This window comes from Pediculus humanus, genomic scaffold (assembly GCF_000006295.1).
Source record: "Pediculus humanus corporis 1103172107470 genomic scaffold, whole genome shotgun sequence".
Lineage (NCBI taxonomy): Eukaryota > Metazoa > Arthropoda > Insecta > Psocodea > Pediculidae > Pediculus > Pediculus humanus.
Genome location: NW_002987088.1, coordinates 65,918 through 85,819, shown reverse-complemented (window position 1 = coordinate 85,819; position 19,902 = coordinate 65,918). Strand labels below are relative to the sequence as shown.

The 19,902-nt window shown below is 27.3% G+C and overlaps 3 protein-coding genes across 3 annotated transcripts; 2 read left to right on the top strand and 1 right to left on the bottom strand.

The window, feature by feature from the left end:
- Positions 1-2,048: 2,048 nt before the first annotated feature.
- On the top strand, positions 2,049-2,483 carry Phum_PHUM122560 (uncharacterized protein; the record flags this gene model as incomplete). Its single annotated transcript, XM_002424197.1, has 2 exons — positions 2,049-2,183; positions 2,379-2,483. 2 exons carry the CDS (start codon positions 2,049-2,051, stop codon positions 2,481-2,483), a joined length of 240 nt encoding a protein of 79 aa, XP_002424242.1.
- A 1,764-nt stretch (positions 2,484-4,247) lies between these two features.
- Phum_PHUM122550 (ubinuclein/yemanuclein, putative) lies at positions 4,248-9,997 on the top strand (the record flags this gene model as incomplete). Its single annotated transcript, XM_002424196.1, has 11 exons — positions 4,248-4,307; positions 4,389-4,508; positions 4,592-4,666; positions 4,816-4,959; positions 5,335-5,525; positions 5,631-5,703; positions 5,793-5,988; positions 6,069-6,333; positions 6,446-6,604; positions 7,867-8,096; positions 8,199-9,997. 11 exons carry the CDS (start codon positions 4,248-4,250, stop codon positions 9,995-9,997), a joined length of 3,312 nt encoding a protein of 1,103 aa, XP_002424241.1.
- A 2,685-nt stretch (positions 9,998-12,682) lies between these two features.
- Positions 12,683-19,224, bottom strand: Phum_PHUM122540 (sushi domain containing protein, putative; the record flags this gene model as incomplete). The annotated part of the gene is made up of 18 exons (XM_002424195.1): positions 12,683-13,563; positions 13,680-13,862; positions 13,945-14,096; positions 14,186-14,327; positions 14,403-14,538; positions 14,608-14,744; positions 14,817-14,954; positions 15,020-15,208; positions 15,285-15,565; positions 15,642-15,923; positions 15,992-16,131; positions 16,223-16,416; positions 16,493-16,919; positions 17,202-17,339; positions 17,417-17,594; positions 17,847-18,034; positions 18,116-18,357; positions 18,867-19,224. 18 exons carry the CDS (start codon positions 19,222-19,224, stop codon positions 12,683-12,685), a joined length of 4,386 nt encoding a protein of 1,461 aa, XP_002424240.1.
- Between the last annotated feature and the right edge of the window lie 678 nt (positions 19,225-19,902).

Genomic DNA, 19,902 nt, shown 5'->3' with positions numbered 1-19,902 from the left:
AAAAAAACAAATGCTTAAAATTATATAAATTATATATTTATAAAAAAAAAAAAGTGTCTCATTATCATTTTTATAAATAATAATAATAATGTAATAAATAAAATAATATGAATAAATAATATACATTAAGGTAAATTATTTTAGTATTAAAATTATTATTATTATTATTATTAATTAATAAGTTAATAAATTTTTATTTATTTTTTTGCTTATTCACACTAAAATGCATAGAAAAAAAAAAAATTATGTATGACGTCATTGATTGACAAATGTAACCATTTTTTTTAATTAAATTAAATTTAATAATATATTAATGCTTTTCGCAAGTGGGGGAGGCACGGGGGTGGGGGGTGGAAACAAACGTAATTAATAAATTAAAGTTAAATAATAATAATAATCATAATTGTTATTGATGATATCTACATAATTTTAATAATTTTAATAAGCATTTAATAATTTTAATTTTTCAATTAATAAATAAATAAATAAAATTTCCGTCTAATATAATATAATAATAATTGCCTTCGACAAAATGTTAAGTTGTAACTTGTCAGCCATATTGGAAAACAAAAATAAGCTTAACCGCCATTTTATTTGTAAATAATTTAAGTAAAAAATTTTGTTTTATTTTTATTTTTTTAATGTTATGACTAAAGTAAATATTATTTAGTTTTAAAATAATTTATTTTTTACAAAAGTAACAAATTATTATTATTATTATTTTTTTATTTGCTTTATTTACAACAATAGAGTTGAAGGTTGTTGTTGTTGTGCTTTATTTTACCCGTATAATTTCATTGTTTTATTTATTTATTTTAATTCATTATTCATTCATCTCTTTAAAACATATTAAAGTGTACGTGTGTATATATATATATAAATTTATATGTTATTAATAATAATAATAATGCCCACCGAAATAAATTATCATTAATTTAAAAAAAAAAGCCTTGATAAATAGATTTTTTACTGCTATATATTACAAAATTAAAAAAAATTCACAAAGAAAATGTTTTAGCTTATTGTTGTCTCTAAAAATTATTTAATAAATAAATCTTAATTATCCAATAATAAAAAAAAACGCCTCAATAATTATTATTATCATTATTTTACTATAAATGTAGCTAAAAATAAATTCAATCTTTTTTTTTTTTGTCTAAAATAAATTTAATTTAATTTTTTTTTTATTAATTCATTAATTTCCTTGAATGTTTCTTTATGATTTATAATTAATTAATTAATTAAAATGACGTAAATATATTTTAATTTAAAATTTAATTTTAATTTTTTTTTGTAAATTATTTGAAGTGTTTCAATAAGGTGATTAAATTTTCAGATGTGGAACGTGACAATGCGGGTAAGTAACGTTTACTACATAAATTATTATTTTTCACTTTAAAAAAATGTTTTTAATTTAAAATCTATCATTTAAATCTATTTAAAAACAAATTAAAAATTTTTATTATAATTTAATTGATACTTTTTATTATTATCATCATAAAGCAGGTGGATTAACCGTTAGGTAAACAAATTTATTTAAACCGTAATCGTTACACACACACACTTAATATAAATAAAATGAAATTTTTTTAAATTATTAATATCGGGAGTGGAAATTAGTTTTAACTTAACGTAATCATTTCCCTTTTTTTGTTTAAATTAAAAAATTTTTAAGATAAAGTTTTCTTATTTCAAAAATTTCAATTGCTTTTTACAAAATCATAGATATATAAAAATCATAAAATAATAAAACACCCGCGTATAATATATATTTTGAACGTTTACATAAGCTAAACATGAGCCCTATATAAATGACGTTTAAATGCGGCCATTTTGAAAATTAAAAAAACTCATCATAAGTTAAGTATAGAATTAGAATCTTCTGTATTCAAAATCAAAACAACGGCCATGCGCCATGTTGTTTCTTGTTTGGTGCATTTTTCGACATGTGTTTAAATGTTAAAAATGTAATTGGTTCTTTATATGTGATAAATTTCATTTACTTTACGTTATTTATTGATGTTATTTAATTATGTGCGATAACAAAAATGAAATACACAAGAATGAATTTGACAAAACTATCAAGTACAACACATCAACTAGGTTGGACTTGGATATCACCGAAACAACAGATTCCTACCCAGAGTTTGATTTCTTGGATTTACTACGAAATTTACAGGCAAGTCAAATAAATAATTATTATTACATGCGATAATTTCCCGTGAGTGAAAAACGTAATATTTTAAATAAATTCAATAGTTTTGGGTCAATTTAAAAGATGTTGTTTTGATTTTATGATTGGATGACTTGATTATGAATCCCTAGGATGGCAGGGTTTTTATTGTATTTACCCTTACCCATTTATCTTGATTATATAGCTTGCTCTAATTTTATACATAGTTATTGAAGGAAAGGGCTCTGAAAAACTAGTCGCCATATTTGAAGCTTATCTGGTTGAATTTTCAGTCATCAATTTAAAATGACTTTTACTATTATAAGTCATATTCAACATAAATATTTTAGTTTTATTTTTTTTTCTTTTTTTTTTCTCTCTCTTAAATATATATGTGTAAATATTTATATTAAGGTTAAAATGTGTGTTTGTTATTTTCATTTTTTTTTTCTTATGTTCAGGACAAACTTTGTGTGTTTTGTTTTGTTTTGATAAATTTACTTGTAATCGATTTCAATTTACTCTCTCGAAAACAATTCAGTTGTGACGGGGAAGCAATGGCGAATAAAACAATTAAGTCAATGAATTCTTTTTTTTTTTTTTTTTTTATTCGTTTTATCAAGAGAGAGAGAGAGAGAGAAAAACAAAATGGGGGAAATGGATGAGTTAGTAGAGACATTTTTTTTTTTTTTTTTTTTTAATGTTATCACAAATACCTTTGCTATTTTTTCTATATGGAATATTAAAAAAAATTGAAAGTGATGCCGTCGTCGTACCTGTTTAAGGTATTATATAAAATCCTACGCTTTTTCTTTTTTTTAAAAACATTTCGTGAGTGTTTGTTCTTATTCTTACCCTTTAGTAGTACAAGTCTTTCTTTTGCTTATTTTCCACCCTTTTTTATTTTTCATTGTACAATATTTTGTGTAATTTATTTCAAGGTGATTTTCTCCTTCTCTCTCTCTCTCTTTCTCTTTCTCTTTTCTTTAGCGCTGTCTGTCTTTTTTTTTTTTTTTTTTTAACTGTATTTATTTCAATTGTGGTGGATTCACCTTTTCAAACGTCATTTCCTAATAATCACGACGACGTTGCCATTTTTTTTTAAATATTTTTTTTTTATTTGGAATGTTTTTAATGACGATTTAATATTTGCAATACTTTTTAAATTTTATTTGATAATCCGCAACGTTTATTTATTATTAATTTTTTTTTTTTTTTAATTTTTTTCATCGTTTATCGAATTTAAAAGTATTATTAATAATAATCTTTAATTTCATGATCGGTTGTGAAAGTTTTTTTTTTTTTGCATGACGATGATGATAATTTCTTAACTGTCACGTTTAATGTTTCGATATTTAATTATTTTGTATTTATTAATAAAAAAAAAAATTTCTTTTTTTTTTCAAATCCGATTTTTAGTATTTTGTGGCAGTTGTCTCTTCTCTCTCTCTCTCTCTCTCTCACTCATTCGTTCTTCCTATAAAGTTTTTTTAATATGCGGTACCGTTAGAAGATTTTTTCCGTTTTACGTACTTGGGCGTACGACAATTCATTTAATGTTTTTTTTTTTTAAATTTTTCATTGTAATTTACATATTGCAATATCGGCCTGGATAACTTTCCATTTTTTTTTTTTTTTTTTTTTTTACAATTAAAAATTTTTTATTATTATTTAATAAATACTTAATAATGATTTCTATTTATTTTACCTATTCTATGTGTTTAATTTTAATTTTTTTTTTCTTTTTTTTAATTAATTATATTTAATTGCGTTTATCTTTTCTTTCATCATCAATTTTTTTTGTTGTTGTCCTTGATTGCTTTTAATGTCATTTACTTTATTTCTCCTTCATTAATTTTTTTTAACATGTATTTTATTTAAATTTATTATAATAATTATTAATAAAATGAAAACATTTCCTACTTTTTTTTTGAATTTTTCCAATTTAATTGTTGATGCATTATTTTAATTTGTTTTGCCTAGAATTATCATTAAAATTTTTAAATGTATTTTTTAAATTATTATTATTATTATTATTATTTGTTTTTATCATGGTGGAAAATAATTTTATGAAATGTGTTTTAGCGAATTGGAAACGACTGTTAATGCCATACTTTTCGATTTGTATTCGAATGTTAATGTTACATAAATGTTTTATCATTATATTTTCGAAGAACTTGCTCTCATGTCTTTTTTTCCTTTTTCTTTTTTACAGTTAAAGGAAAAAAAAGTAAAACCAAAAATTAGTAATGAAGAGACAACAAACAAATCGAATCCATTCAGTGAAGAAGATTCAGATGTTGAAGCCATAGCAAAATTATACGAGGAAAAATATGTAAGTGCAAAATATTGGAAATTGATATATATTAATTTTTTATACAAATGGCTGACATAACTCTCGTTTTTAATTATTTACAGGGGACATGTAATGATTATGCTGAACTTGGAGAAGGCTACGATGAGGAAGATTCATTTATAGATAATTCAGATGCGGTAAGTTATTTTTTAATGCCATAACATTTTTTATTAGGTTAATTAATTGATTAGTTATTAGTCATTATGAAAATTTAATATTTTAGTATTATTAAATGGAGTTGTCGATTGAACTCAAATTTATCATGTTTTTTTTTTTTTTTTTTAAGGTGAATGATTTAGTTCCGAGTGGAATACAGACTGAATTTGGTGGTTTTTACATAAATAGAGGAAAATTAAATTTTGTTAGAGAAGACAATTCATCTAGTTCGACTAGCGAAGATGTTGATAAATTTTTAACTCATAATAGACTGGTTTGTATTTGTAGTTTTTAATCGTTTTTTCCCCCATTAAAATTTATTCGAAGGAAATTGGGTTTAATTTTTTTTTTTTTTTTTTTTTTGCAGAATTCTAGAAAAATAACCTCTGATGAGGAAAATGAAGGAAAAGAAAGTTGCAAAAACCAGAGCAATATTCACAACAGCAATAGTAGCATCATCAACAACAATGTAATCTCTATAAATAGTAGTAACAATAATAATAATAACAACCACAGCAGTCACAATAATAACAATAGTAATAATAATAATAATAATAATAATAATACTAATAACATTAATCATAATAATAATAATAATAATATTAATACAAACCTTAGTAATAACAATAATAATAATAGCAATCTTCAGAGTAGCTTTATTAAAAATAGGAAAAGATCAGGTGAATATCAGCACAGAAGTAAAAAAATTAGAAAGACTGCAACTCCCAAGATACCTGATCATTTATTACATAAAAAACCTTTTTCCGGTTCTCTCGAATATCGTAAAAATATAAATGAATTTAAAAAGAATAAATTGAAAACTGTGGAACACGATAAGAAGTCAAACGTGACAAATTTAGTTATTAGTAATAATAATAGTATCAATAATATTAGTGATAATAGTAATAATAATAATAATAATAATAATAATAATAATAACCACAGTAATATTGCTAGCACTGTTAATATTAATTATAATAATAATAATAATGTGAGCGAAGATGATGCTGAGAAAGAGGTAGTTATTTTTTTTTTTTTTATTTAATTTTCATGAAAATATGATTCACCGTTATGGAAATGTTAATTTTTTTTTTTTTTTCTTTTTAGAGTACGAATAATAAGAAAAAAATAACGGTGGTAGCGGCAGCAGCAGCAGCAGCGGCGGCAGCGACGGCGGCTAAGGATTTTTCAAAAGAAAGAGATGGAGCTACAGAAGTCATTGAGGCTGTTGCAACAGGAGCAGACGTGGTGGAAAAACGTCTTTATTCGTCAAGTAGTGATCCCTCCGAATCTTCAAGTTCGGGTACTTGATTTCGTCGTTGCCTTCATATTTTCGTATTTATCCTCATTTTTAATATTAATTTTTTTTTTTTTTTTTTATAGAATCCGATTCAGATTCTAGTGAAGACACGTCGAATGAAAAAGACAACAAAACCGTACCTAAAATTAGTGAAGAAGGATCGGGGTATAAACCACCACCACCACCACCACCACCAACCGTGAATGGAACAATTGTTAAAGATATCACTGCCAAATCATTTGCTCAATTTAGCGAAAACTTAAAAGAGCTCATCGCTAAAATATTAGAGATCTCGAAAGAAGAAAAAACTAAATATTTCAATTCCAAATTAAACACTCTTTTGTTAAGGTACGCACACACGCGCACACACACACACACACATTTCATCCCTTTTTCTGATGTTTGAAAACAAAAAAAACTATTTAGTTTTCGAGTGATTATTTATTTTATTTAATTTTAGTCTAGATGAACGTCTTCGGGAATTACCAATGGCCGAGAGAAGCGCACTTCTCGAACACGTTGCCGACATTTTGCAAATGAAAAAGGATAATATAACTAAAAGAACTAAAAAATTACTCGTTTTACAAGAGGAAACTAAAATGTCTGCTCACTTGAGAAAGTTAGTTTGAGATAATTTCTCTCTCTCTCTCTCTCTTACAAAATCAGAAATCATTTCAATTAATATTTATATTTATTTACTTATATTTTTTAGGTTAAAGGAAATGGTAACGGCCATGATGCCACTTTTGGAATCAAATTATTTTAATGAATATACCAAAGCAGCTGGCACAAGGTAAAGACAAAAAAAAAATTTTTTTTATTTATATTTATTACATCTATTTAATTTGGAATAATGAAATTTTTTTATATTAATCCTTAATAATTTTGGATTGATTTATTAGTTAAATTTATTTAAAATTTTAAAAAATAATGTTTGTGGTAGAAAAAAGCTTTAGTATCGGTTTTCTTTTTTTTTTTTGTTTGTTTGTTTGTTTGTCGTTTGTTTTACATGATAATTTTTAATGAACAAGTTTGAAATGTTATAAGATTATTATTATTATTATTATTATTTTTGTTTTTTTTTTGTTTAGCCCGCAAATATACGCGGAGCTGTCTCGATATTATTGGTAAGAGCCCAAAAAATTAATTGTTTAATGGCGTCGAGGTTGCAACAATACTTTTTTCTTTTTTTTTTTTCTTTTTTTCTTTTTTCCTTTCTTGTTTCACGGGGCTTTTACAATTCACTTTCATTTCTATATATTTATATACATTAACATAAATTATGCTTCTTTAAAGTTCACCACTTTTATTTTATTATTATTATTATTATTATTATTTTCTTTTGCATTTTGAAATGATGATTTCTTTACATTGGGAAAAAAAATTATGTGTAAAATACAAGCGGGAAAGTTTCACCGCCTTCTTGTTTTCGCGCCTTTTTTTGCTCTATTTTTCATTATTCTACACATAAATATCTTGGGTTTGATTTATTACACGGTTACATCAATATTAACATGATTGTTTTGCTTTTTAACCCTGATTGCTTTTTTTTTTTTGCCTTTTTTTTGGTTGGTGTGTGTGTGCGTGATACGGTGGGTTTTATTAAATGGAAAGTTTATAGGTGATGTAAAGAAAAGAACCGATTCTTTCAATAATAAACTTTAAATATATATATATATATCGGTATGTAGTGCAATCGATACCTTTCAAATGTTATAAATATTAACGCTGTAAATGTTTTAAAATATCAATAAAAAGGCATTTTATAGCGGCGTGTTAAAATTAATTAAACACAGAGTACACGATTTTTATGATAAAAATACGATTTTGTAACGAATAAAAACAACAAGGAATATGTGGTAACGTAATGTACGTTTTCAGGAGCATCGATCCTAGTTGTTTACCACAAAGGAAATTTCCATGGAACGATGAACTTCGACATCACCTTCGAGAAGTAGTTCAATATAGGAAAAATTGTTATTATATTATTCGTCCTAGAAAAGAATCATTAATCGATTACATTAGAAATTTTATGGAAACCAAGGTGAAAACGTTTTGGCCCAAAGAATGGATGACGGTTGATATACTATTGGAAGAGGCTCAAGTCAACGGTTCGCCATCGAGGTAAATTTAAAAAAAAAAAAACACATTTTTATTATTATTATCATTATTTTTTGTTATTGTTTAAATCATACGTTTCAGATTGGCGGAAGAACAAAAACAAAAAAGTATAAGTAAAATGTTGGGAGTTGGAAATCAATCGAATTCGTTGAAAAAGATATCCTCTCAGGTTTCTTCGTCCGGAGTGAGCCATCGTAAGTCAAGTTCGACGACGGGTTCCCCATCATCTTCTTTATCCATACATCCTACAAGTGGGGTAGGTAGAAAATCAACTTCGCAAACACCGAGTAAAAGTCCCGAAGTCAAATCCGTATTGTTGCCGAGGAAAACACCGAGTAGTACTGGTAGCTCTGGTAGTAGTAGCGGAAGCAGCACCAGCACCAGCACCACCACCTCTAAATCAAACATAACAACCGTGTCTTCCCTTCAAAACAACGTTCAAAACAGCCGGTTACAAGTCAGTCTCAATCGACTCAACGTACAAGAATATTTAGATCGAATTTCTGGATCTCAAACGTCCATAAGTCGGAATCCCGGTCATCAAACGAATTCCGGTGGTGGTAGGGGAGTCCAGCAATCCGTGTCGCCTAATCGTTTAGTTAAAACTTCGTCTCCGAGTGCGGTTTTGAACACGAACGTGATTCGCACGAACGCATCGAAAAACACTTCACCGAATAATTTAAGTAAATCCGTATCGTCCAATCGGAATTACGGGAGTTCTCAAAGTGTACTAAAAACGATAGAAATCCATTCGAATCCCTCGTCGGGGAGTAAACAAATTTCGCCAAATACAGTAACTATATCTCCAGTGAACGAATCCGTTTTCAAAGACATGACTCCGAGTGCGGAAGTATTAAATTTAACGAAAAATTCATCGGTTTACATTTCGAAAGTGAAAGATTGCGGGGAAACGAAATCCGGACGAAGCAGTTCTCCTTCGATCGGAATCCCTCTTCCCAGCGGGATAACAATCAGTCCGACGACTAATGCCTCGCCTTCAACGTTTCTAACGAAACCACAAAAATCCGTCGAAAAAAATCCCGACGTTAAAATAAACGTGTCGATAACGAAACAAGAATCAGCAGCTCTTAGTTTAACGAAAGAGAAAAGAGAAAGAGAATCCGTTTTGAACATAAACGTCAAACGCGAGGGTCCTCTTCAAAACATTCCCGATTGCATAAGCGTCACATCAAAAGTCATGTCGAACGAAAGGCACAAGTTCGAACACGTTAGGAAAAGAGCTCTTCAAGAATATCATCAGCAGCAGCAACAGCAGCAGCAAAAGTCACCGGAAAGACTGAAACCGGAAGAGAAAAAGATAAAAACGGAGGACACATCCCTGTTGACGGACCTCGAAATAAAAGAGGAAAAATTGGACGATAAAAATTTTTCGAAAATATTCGATTCGGTCATTGCGAAAACGTCGGAAACGGTTCGTCAAAGTGAAAGTACCAGTGGGGGGTCTCACCACGCGAATGCTCTCGTCGATAGGTTCGGTTCGGACGTGGGAAGTATGGGAGTGCTCCCGGTGAAAAATTCCGTTTTGGGACACGGTCAGTATAAAAACAATTCGGGAAAGTTGAGAGACATGCGAACAGCCAAAGATAAAATGTTTTATACGAAAAACGAGGGTAACGATTCCGTGACAACCCTCGGGGATGAGAGGAAAACGGAAGAGTCGGAGGAAAGGATCGAAAATATTAAGGAACAAAGGGTTCAAATGGAAATGGATAGAGTCATGCAAAATTTAGTTGAACTTTCGAGGGAAAAAAATTCCGAATACGAATTCGAGTCTCAAATGAGCATGACGACCAATAATTATTATACAAATAATACGTCGGGTATAAAAGCTCCAAGCTTTCAAGAAGCCTTTCAAAAAATGTATAAATAATGTTTAAATAATAATAATAATAATAATAATAATAATTTATCACCCTATAAAATTTTAAAAAAAAAAATAAATAAAAATATAAATAAATATAAATAAATAAATTTACTTTTCCATGTTTTTACAGTCTATATATATATATATATGTATACAGTATTGAAGATTTTCTTTTTCTTTTCTTTTTGTTTTTCTTTTTTGTTTTATTACATTGTACGTTTTTTTTTTTTTTTTTTTTTGTTTGTACTTTTTTTTAAAAGTATCCAAAAAAGGAAAATTCTTTTGTTGTTGTATAATTTCTATTAATAGAAAAAAGGAAAAAAAAAGGAAAAAAGGAAAACGTAATTTCTTTAATAAATTTTAATATATTTTTTTATATTATTTAATTTGAAATAAAAGAAAGAAAATTTTTTTTTTTACATATTTAATCGATCATTTGGCGGGGGGGGGGTGTCGGATTAAAATGTTTCATTGGGCAAAATTATTATTATTATTATTATTATTATTTTCACACGGAAGAATTTGGGGGAGGAGGGAGGAGGAGGAGAGGGGGAGTGGCTTGTAAATTTATTTTTTTTTTTTGTGCCGGCATTTTTTTTTTTTTATTTCTAGTCTCGTATTGATTATAAGTATATAGTTTTTAAGTTTTATATAATTTTAATTTATTAAAAATTAATAAATAAATAACAAAATTAATAATGATGATGATAATAATAATAATAATTAAGTTTGTATTTTTTTTTTTTGTTTTTTTTTGGTTTTGGGTGTAAATTTTGTTCTTTCCTTTTAAAAATTTGATTTTCATATTAAAAAATTTTTATTTCCTGTTTCTGTCTCTCTTTCTCTCTCTCTCTCTGGCTCTCTCTCTCTCTTTTTCTTTCTCTTTCTCTCTCTTACGATTCAGATTAAATAAAAATCGAAATTCTTTTTAAAAATGGATTTAAGGGAAAAAAAAAAAATTTTATTGAATGTAATTTTTTCTTATTTATTTATTTATTTATAATCGAACAAAGGAAAGAAAATTATTTGTTTATTGTTTAAAATTTCAAAGGTAAAATCAATGGAAAAAAAAAAACATGGAAGAATAAAAAAAAAAGTTAAAACCTACGATGATGTTGATAAAACATTAATTTAAAAAAATTTTCTTTTTTTATTTATTTATTTATTAACTTATTATTATTATTATGTTTACAAACTTTTAATTATTATTATTATTATTATTAACGGACTACTTATTAATTAATAAAACAACTAAATTTTTTTTTTTTCTTACTCAACTAGCCGTTTTTTTTATAACTTAAATAAAAAAAATATAAAAAATTGAAATTAATAAATAATTTTATTATAAAAAAAATTAATAATAATAATAATAATAATTAATTCGTTATTTTCGTCACTTTTGTTTTCGACACAATTATTGTTTATTCTACATGTAATTATTATTATTATTTTCAATTTAATTTAATTTATCGTTTTCTGTAGGTTCTTTAAATGTACTCATTGGTGTGTGCCTTGTTAAAGATGGTTCGTTCCTGTTTTTTTTTTTTTTTTTTAAAAAAAGTAATTATTATTATTTATTATTTGAAAAAGTAAAAATTATTGTATATTACTCACATTCTATATTCGATGTGTGGTTGTCGTTGTTGTTGTTGTTTGTCTTTTCGAAATTGTTTAAATGCGAAAAAAACAATGATGAGAACAATGGGTATCAATATGCATAAAACTATGGCCCAAGTTATTCCAGCTTGCCTTTGAGAATATTCTTGCATTCCTATTGAAAATATTATTATTATTATTATTATTATTTATTTAATCATGAGGATGAATTTTTATAATTAAATTAAATTTTATTAAATTGTAATTCAATTATTATTATTATTATTATTTGTTTGTAAGAATTGGATAAAATATGAAAAAGTTTTTTTCTTCTGTGTGTGAAGATAATAATAATAGATTTGGTGTTGTTGTTATTATCATTAATCAAAATTTATTATTAACAAAATAAGAGAGGGATTATTAGTAAGAAAAGGGATTTAAAATTGGGATTTAAAGAAGGGATTTATTTATTACAAAAAAGGGAAGAAGAAAAAAAATTTTTTTTTTTTTTTTGTTTTAAATTATGAAACATTTTTTTTTATTCCACGCGTTTTTTTTTTTTTTTTTTAAAACAATCAAAACAAATACATACAAAATAATAATAATGATAATAATAATAATAATAATAATAATAATAATAATAATAATAAAATCGCATGGAAAAATTTCTGTTCCACAATTTAATAATTCAAAAAAAAAAATTTTTTTTTTTCCTTTTTGTAAAGGTTTAATTAATTAAATGTAAGGATGTTATTAATTAATTGTTTGATTTATAAGTTTTTCGCGAATTTTCTTTTTTTTTTGTTTAAAAGGAAAACCTTTTTTTTCCGTCTGTTCGGAAAATTTTTTAAAAAATGTGGAAAAGAAATTTTACCAATTTAAAAAAAAAAAATTTTTCATTTATATATATACAAGAAGAAAATTTATAAAAAAATTAAGTGAAAGTGAATGAATACCACCATTACCATCACGGGGGGATTTTATTATTATTATTATTATTATTTATATAATTAAATTAAATCTTATAGATATTTAATTATGTTTGTTTGTAAAAAAAAAAATTATTAATTTAAAACCTGAGGCAAGTTGGAATGATTAAATGGCCGTTTGTACTACGCTAGTCGGTCTCGTCGTGTAAATTTTATTTTTTTTATTACGCGCGCTAAATGTTTTGTCGTCTGCTGTTTTTTCAATATGTCGGTCGGAGTCCGTGCTCGAACTAGTGTAATGTTTAGATTCTTTTATTTCGGAGTAATCTGTTATTCCTCCGGTGGTTGTTGCGGATTTATACGATGCAGAACTTTTAGACGAACCTGATCGTCTTGCGAATGCTTTTTCTAACCCGGTATTCGAACGATTATTAAATATATTTTGTAAATTTTTATTAACGGGTACTTCGTAATCGGTATCTTCGTAACTTTCGCTCGAAAGTTCGTTATAACTAACATTTGGATTTTTAGATTGTTCTATTATGCTGCTGCTTTCCTCATCATCGGATTTAGAACGTTCAGATTTAATTTCCGTTTTCGAACTGTTCGACGGGCTTACCGGTACCGAGGTACGAATTTCAGGTATTAATCCACTTTCACTAAATGTAATTATATTTTTAAATTTATCCAAATCGGATTTGGACACGTCTTGTAAATTATCATTTTTATCGGTAAAATCGACTAAAGGTTTTCCTTTTATAGGTTCGCGAGTCCTGTACGTTCCGTCGTAGAGTCGCCTTTTCGATATAGGATTCAATAAATTATCGTAATCTAAATTTTTTTCAGGATCGGAAATACTAGAATGTAATGATTTTGTGCTTCTATTATGCCACGTTCTATCCGAGTATTTCCGAATTCTTTCATCATCATTTCGATCACGATAAAAAGTGACGTAAATTAAAAGTAAGCAAATGATGACAGGTATGAGGGTTCCACCGATAAATGCAACAGCCATCCAGCCTTGTTTTTGCTGGTATTCTACTTGACCTAAACAAATTTAAAATGTATCCACTCGTTTTATATAACTATTTAATGTGTGGAGGGAGGGACTGCTGGAAAATGAAATGAAAAAAAAAAAAAAGGTACGATTGCATCATTCTTACGTAAGCACTCCGTGTATCCATATGTTGGTATATCCCAATGACCGTCAGGCATGCAAATCCTTTTTTGATCCCCAACAAGAGTAAAATCTTGATTACATTCAAATGTAACTTTTGTTCCAGGTGTGAAGAAAAAATTACTTTTTCTACCAAATCTTGGCGTTTCGAGTACTCCGCAAGATATCACTAAAAAAAAAATGTAAGTAAATATTTTATTTAATAGAAAATAGGACGACAAACGACAAACGACAAACAACAAACAACAAACCTTTTCTTTGATTTGTTTTTTGTATGTTTATATAACTGTCATAGTAATTAAGGGTGAAATGAACAAAATCTCTATTTAACGTTAATGCGTAATCATATTGACATTGATAAGATCCACCACATAATTCTTTAGCTTTTTCTCGATCGTATGTTCTAGAATTTTAAAAAAAAAAAAATTTTTACCCTTCATTACTTTTTAAATTTTAAAATTAAAAAAAAAAAAAAAAATGGCATAATTTAACCTGTTTTCTGGTATTATATCAACCGCATCACGTTTATACTCTGGTAAAAATGTACGATTCGAATAATAACTACTCATTCTACCATAATCCCTCGTAAATAGTGCACCACCCTTTTCACTTTCTTCCCTTTCTTCTAGCATCCCTTAAAATAATCAAATTTTTTAATGAGAAAATATACTTTTTTTTTTTCGCCTGCAAGGTTAAATTAAATTCTTACATTTCATTCCAAAATTTTCATGTATGCTTCTGAAATCATTTGTGTTGATGTTGAGTGACACGGTTGAACCATCGGGTAATACAAAATCGTCGCCATAATCAAAATTAAAAGTTCCCAAAAGTCCTCTTGTTTTATTCTGAAAATTATCCATCGTGTCAGCAGAAAATACACGATTTGTTTTAACAAGAGGTAAAATATTACTCACAGCAAAAGACCAGGGTAAATAAACTCTTGTCGACATGTAACCTTTGTTTTCGATGACTTCTACTCCAGCTCCCGAAGGAAACATGATTATCACTTCCGATTGGTTAAGTATGTATGTGGGGGTGTATACCGTGACACCTGAGACAAAAAGAACGTTGATAAATTATTGAGTTATAAATTCGACACGTTTACAAAATACCTATAATATACCTGGAAAGTGTTGGACTTTAAGTGATGGTCTATCAAAGTAAATTTTTTTACCATCTGCTAAAACATCAAGTCTATACCGCCATTGTGCTTCACTTGGTCGAAGCCTAACTTCGATTACCGATGATGAATTATCTTGAGCTTTTAATTAAACATTTTATTATTTAAATTTTTGTTTTTCACGACAGGCAGTACCTTATACTTACCCACAACAGCCGTCAACATTGTCGCTTTTACCTCACCGTAAATGTTTTCAGGTAATTGTTCAAAACGTCCCTGAACATTTAATTTATTTCTACCCGTGTTGGCTTGCACAAGTATAAATTCTCCTTTTCCATTGAATGTATATTCCATTCCGTCGAATGTTATGAAATGTGGATCCCCAAATACGACACCTTTTTCATAACATTAATCATTTATTAACTCATTTGGATTTATTATTGTTTACAGTTGCAAATGGCGATTTCTTACCTACGTATGGAGATTGATACCCGACACAATCTTGACTTGGACGTCTTTCAAATCTAAGAGTTTCACACCCGACCGCTTGTTCTTCTTGCCAAAAACAACAACTGTAAAATGGTATCATGTCGTGAAACCATTGAGAAAGCGTCGGTACTTTATTTGCTTCGTTCCAAGGTATGAAACCTATATTGTGTGATCTTTTAGGTTTGGAACCCCATTGCTGATCGTAACTTAACATTAGATATCCTGTTTTATCGTAACAACATTGTTGCTCGGATCCTTCTAAGCTGTTGATGATAAATTTTTAATAATTTCTTTGCTTTTTAAAAAAATTTGTAATTTGGATTTTTCCATACTCCTCACCTCGGAGCCCCACTTCTCACACAATGTACGGCATTTTTATTATAAAAACATTCAATGTTTGTATCTTTATCACATGAAAAATCAGGTAGAAATCTTCCTTTGTCTAAGAGAGCATGTTGAAGACTGCATGGGCAAATGGGTATATCCGCAGCAAAATTTTTCAAATATCTGTCGTACATTGTCCATTTATTACATAGAGTTTCCGGCCATTTTTCACCGTATTTTCTTTTCCATTGTGGACCGAAATACCATGCAAGTGGAATGGGTCTGCTCCACAAAACTCTTTAAAAAACGAATAAATAACATAATTTGTTTATTTATTTATTAAAAAAATTTATTTTTCAACTTACGGACTGAATTTTTCATCTTCTGGATTTGTAAGATTTATATGTAAAAATCCAAATTCTAATTCTAATAATGCCGGCGAATTTATTCTTTCCGAATAACGTGATGGAATTATTGTATACCTTCCATTATTTTCAACATTTGTCTGTTAAATTAATTAATTATCGAAATTAGTTGATGGAAAAGAGAAAGTATTTATGTTCAAAAGTTCGTTAAAAAATCAGGGAAAACCTAACCTCTAACACGTCAATGTACATAAGTTGCGGTCTGATTGTTGTTTCTTTATATCCGTAAAGTGATACTGTTAGGGATGCTGCGGCATTGGCAGTTAAATTATAATTATCCCAAGTGATAATTATTTCCCGCGGATTTTTGTCGTGTACGCTTTCACTTTGAAAATGTATTTTTTCCGATGCCGTGGCAGGAGTTTCTGAACAAAAAGAAAAAGGTTTAAAAGCAACATAAGGGAAGAATTTTCACAATTAATGGACACACGCTGATCTTACCTACGAAATATTTTCCTTTCCAATTATAAGCATTTTCACCGACGGAAATTTCAAATCGTACGTACCCCTCAGCTAAAAGAAAGGGTTGAACGCACACGGCTCGATTTTTATCGATAATAGTTCCGATAACTTCTTCCGTGTCGAACCGACATTTTATTCTCATGTTGGGTAGAAAACAAGGTCCGGTTATATTGACAACCGTACCTCCTAACATGTTACCACTTTCAGGTGCGAAAAAAAGTGGTAAATTAGCTCCAGCAATATCTTTATTACATGTTCCGAGTAATATTTTTTCATCTATTCTAAAAATATGCCTTCCGGGAAAACCGTTAGCCCAACCTCTACCCGTTAAATCTCTTAAAACGGAATCTTGAGAATACGGTTTGTATTCAAACGATTGCGTTCCATTTCCAGCGTTAAAACCGACCTGGAAAAAAAAAATTTTTCATGCTATAATATCACATCGTCAAATTGATTTTGGTCAATGTATAAGATTATACCCAATCAAATCCCCAAACATTAAAAAAAATTATTAACAAATTTGAAACTTGATTAAATTTAGTCGTTGTTAAATTTTAAATTATTACACATAATGTTATGTTTATTAGGTTTATTATTCGTGTACGTTTACAAATTAATTTTTAGTTTTTGTAAAACTAAATCGAAGTAAAAAAAAAAATAAAATTATTATTATTATTGGGAGACTAACATAAGCTGGCGTTCCACCTTCTCCTCCAGTTGTATCACCTCCAGCTTCCGTATGTGTCGTCCATTGAAGATCTTTATAATTAAATATAACGTAAGTAAAAACTTCATCCGTTGCTAAAACCATTTGAAATGTGTTTGTCTACAACAAAAACAAATTAACCATAAAAAAAAATGTTTTTGTTCGATGTTGTTCATCGCGTTAATGATAAGTTTTACTTTATATAATGCATTGTCGATGCCTCCAGCAAATGAAATATTTTTCCATGTAATTATAGCAGCGTGTTTTGGATTGAAAGAATCTGATCCGATTACTCCTTCTCGAATATCCCAAGTTATACGTTCTCTCATTTCAACCCCGAAAACATCAGTTCTTGTTTCTAAATCTCTTTCAAGTCTAAAATAATAATAATAAATTGTTTTTTTTTAACGTATTAAACACATTTCAAACATAAATTTCTCGTTACTATCATTATTATTAAACGAATTTTTCAAATTTGACCTTGACCTAAACACATTACGTTAACGAAAAGGTGGTTTTTCGGTTAAACGTTTAAACGGTCAAATATATGATTGATGTAAATATCGAATAAATCGATTCTCTCTCTTCGATATATCGATATATCGTTTTTTTTAATACATTCATTACCTAAAGTAAACTCCGGGTTCTCTTTGATCCGCATCATCTGGTTTAAGTTTACCTATTCTGCATTTGCTAAAAAAAATTCCAATGAATGAAGGATCGTTTTTTTTCGGCCAATCTTTGTTTGGAAAAGTGAGGGGGTACGTGTATTGTTCTGGAGGATCACTAAATTCTAAATATCCGTTCAAAGACAACTAAAATTACAAATAATTAAATAAATAAAAATGAAGAAAATTTCAAAATTAAAGAGAGAAAAAATTTTTTTTTGGTTTTACTCTTGTGTAATTAAATCGAAATCCGAAAAAAGGAAGTTGAAAATTGAAATTTTTATGGATTTGTGGGGTTGACCAATGTATATCCTTTTGTAAATCACCCTTATCATCGGGTCCACCCTTATCAAAAAACCAATACATAAATTCTTTTCTTATTTCTTTTAATCTCGTTTCTTTAATAACGTATTTATTTTCTTGATTGTGTGATGGTGGTTCCTTTGGGGCGTACCTTGATTTTAACGAATCTGTAAAAAATCATATATTATTATTATTATTATTATCGATTTTCTTTTATGTGTTTTTTTAAAAAGTGGGGAGAGAGAAAGTAAGAAAAAATCCATCAGTCAGATAAAAAAAAAAAAAATTTCTTATCTAACGAGTTTATTTACAAATTTCCACATGAACTTTTTCAATAACACCTGGATACTATCAATAGTAATCATAATGATGATAATTTTAATACTTTTAAAGCACGAAAATTCTTTTCTTTTTTTTTTTTGTTTAAATTTAAATTTAAAATTTAAAATTTACGACATTTAAAAATCGTTAAACGGAAATTTTTTTTTTCCTTAATTACACATTTTCAGTTTAGATAGTACTCGACTGTTATTATTATTATTATAAACAAATCACGATAGTATGTTAATTACTTTAAAAAAAAAAAAAATTTGTAATGGATTCTCGTTAAGAAATTTGTAATTAAAACGTTTAACGGAAATTTAAATTGTTTGAAAAAAAAAAAAAAAATTCTTACCGTAACCCACGTAAACATCATACATTTGTTGATTAAATTTTTTCATTTTAAAATTATTATTATTATTATTATTATTATTATTATTATTATTAGAATACATATTGAAATTCGTTGGAAATAACATGTCATCTTGTTCGGATAAAAATTCTTCTCTCGAATCTCCATTATTATAATAATAATCATTTATAAATGGCGGCCATTTTGATGATGGTTGACTTTTTATATTTTCATGAGACTCATTGTAAATCGGATGAAATGTTTTGATTGATTCAAATGATTCTATTAATTTTTCATTTCCTATCGCTAGAGAATTTATTGTAAAAAATGTTGAGTAAATAATTTTCCAGAGAGTTTTCATTTTTTGAACCTGGCAAAAAGAAAATTATTCTGAAATATTTTTCCATTCTAACATTAAATCTTACACTTTAAAATCTTATACTACCTTAAAAAACTCAAAATTTTATTTTATTTTATATCATATCATATATAATTATGAATTATTTTGTTATTTAAATAAGAACCTAAAAAAATAATTGTTTGATTTAATTATCAATCAAGATTTAGCTCTCCTTATGAGTGAGTAATGTGTAAAAAAAAAGAAAAACTTACCAATTTTATATAAAAAAATGGGCCCCACCCAGAGGAATCAAAATGAAAATTTTTTTAATAAACGTATCACATAAACCTCTCACAATCAAATGACTATCAAAAATTAATTTAGAAAAAAAAAAAAATGAGTTGATAAATAAGATAAGAATTTTTTTTCTATGTGTACATTATGATTCAAAAAGGTAAAAGATAAATTAATAATTATTTAGTTATTAAACTCTTCATTGAAATATATATTTATTTATTTATTTTTGTACAAATACCTTGTTTAGGCTTTTTTACAACAAAAATTTATCTTTTTTTTTTTTCTGTACTGATAATGTTTTTAGTTTGTATTTGTAAAATTTGTTAAAAATACACACACATTGATTATTGTTTAACATTTGAGGAAAAAGGTTGTTGTTAATGATAATAAAAATGTAACAAA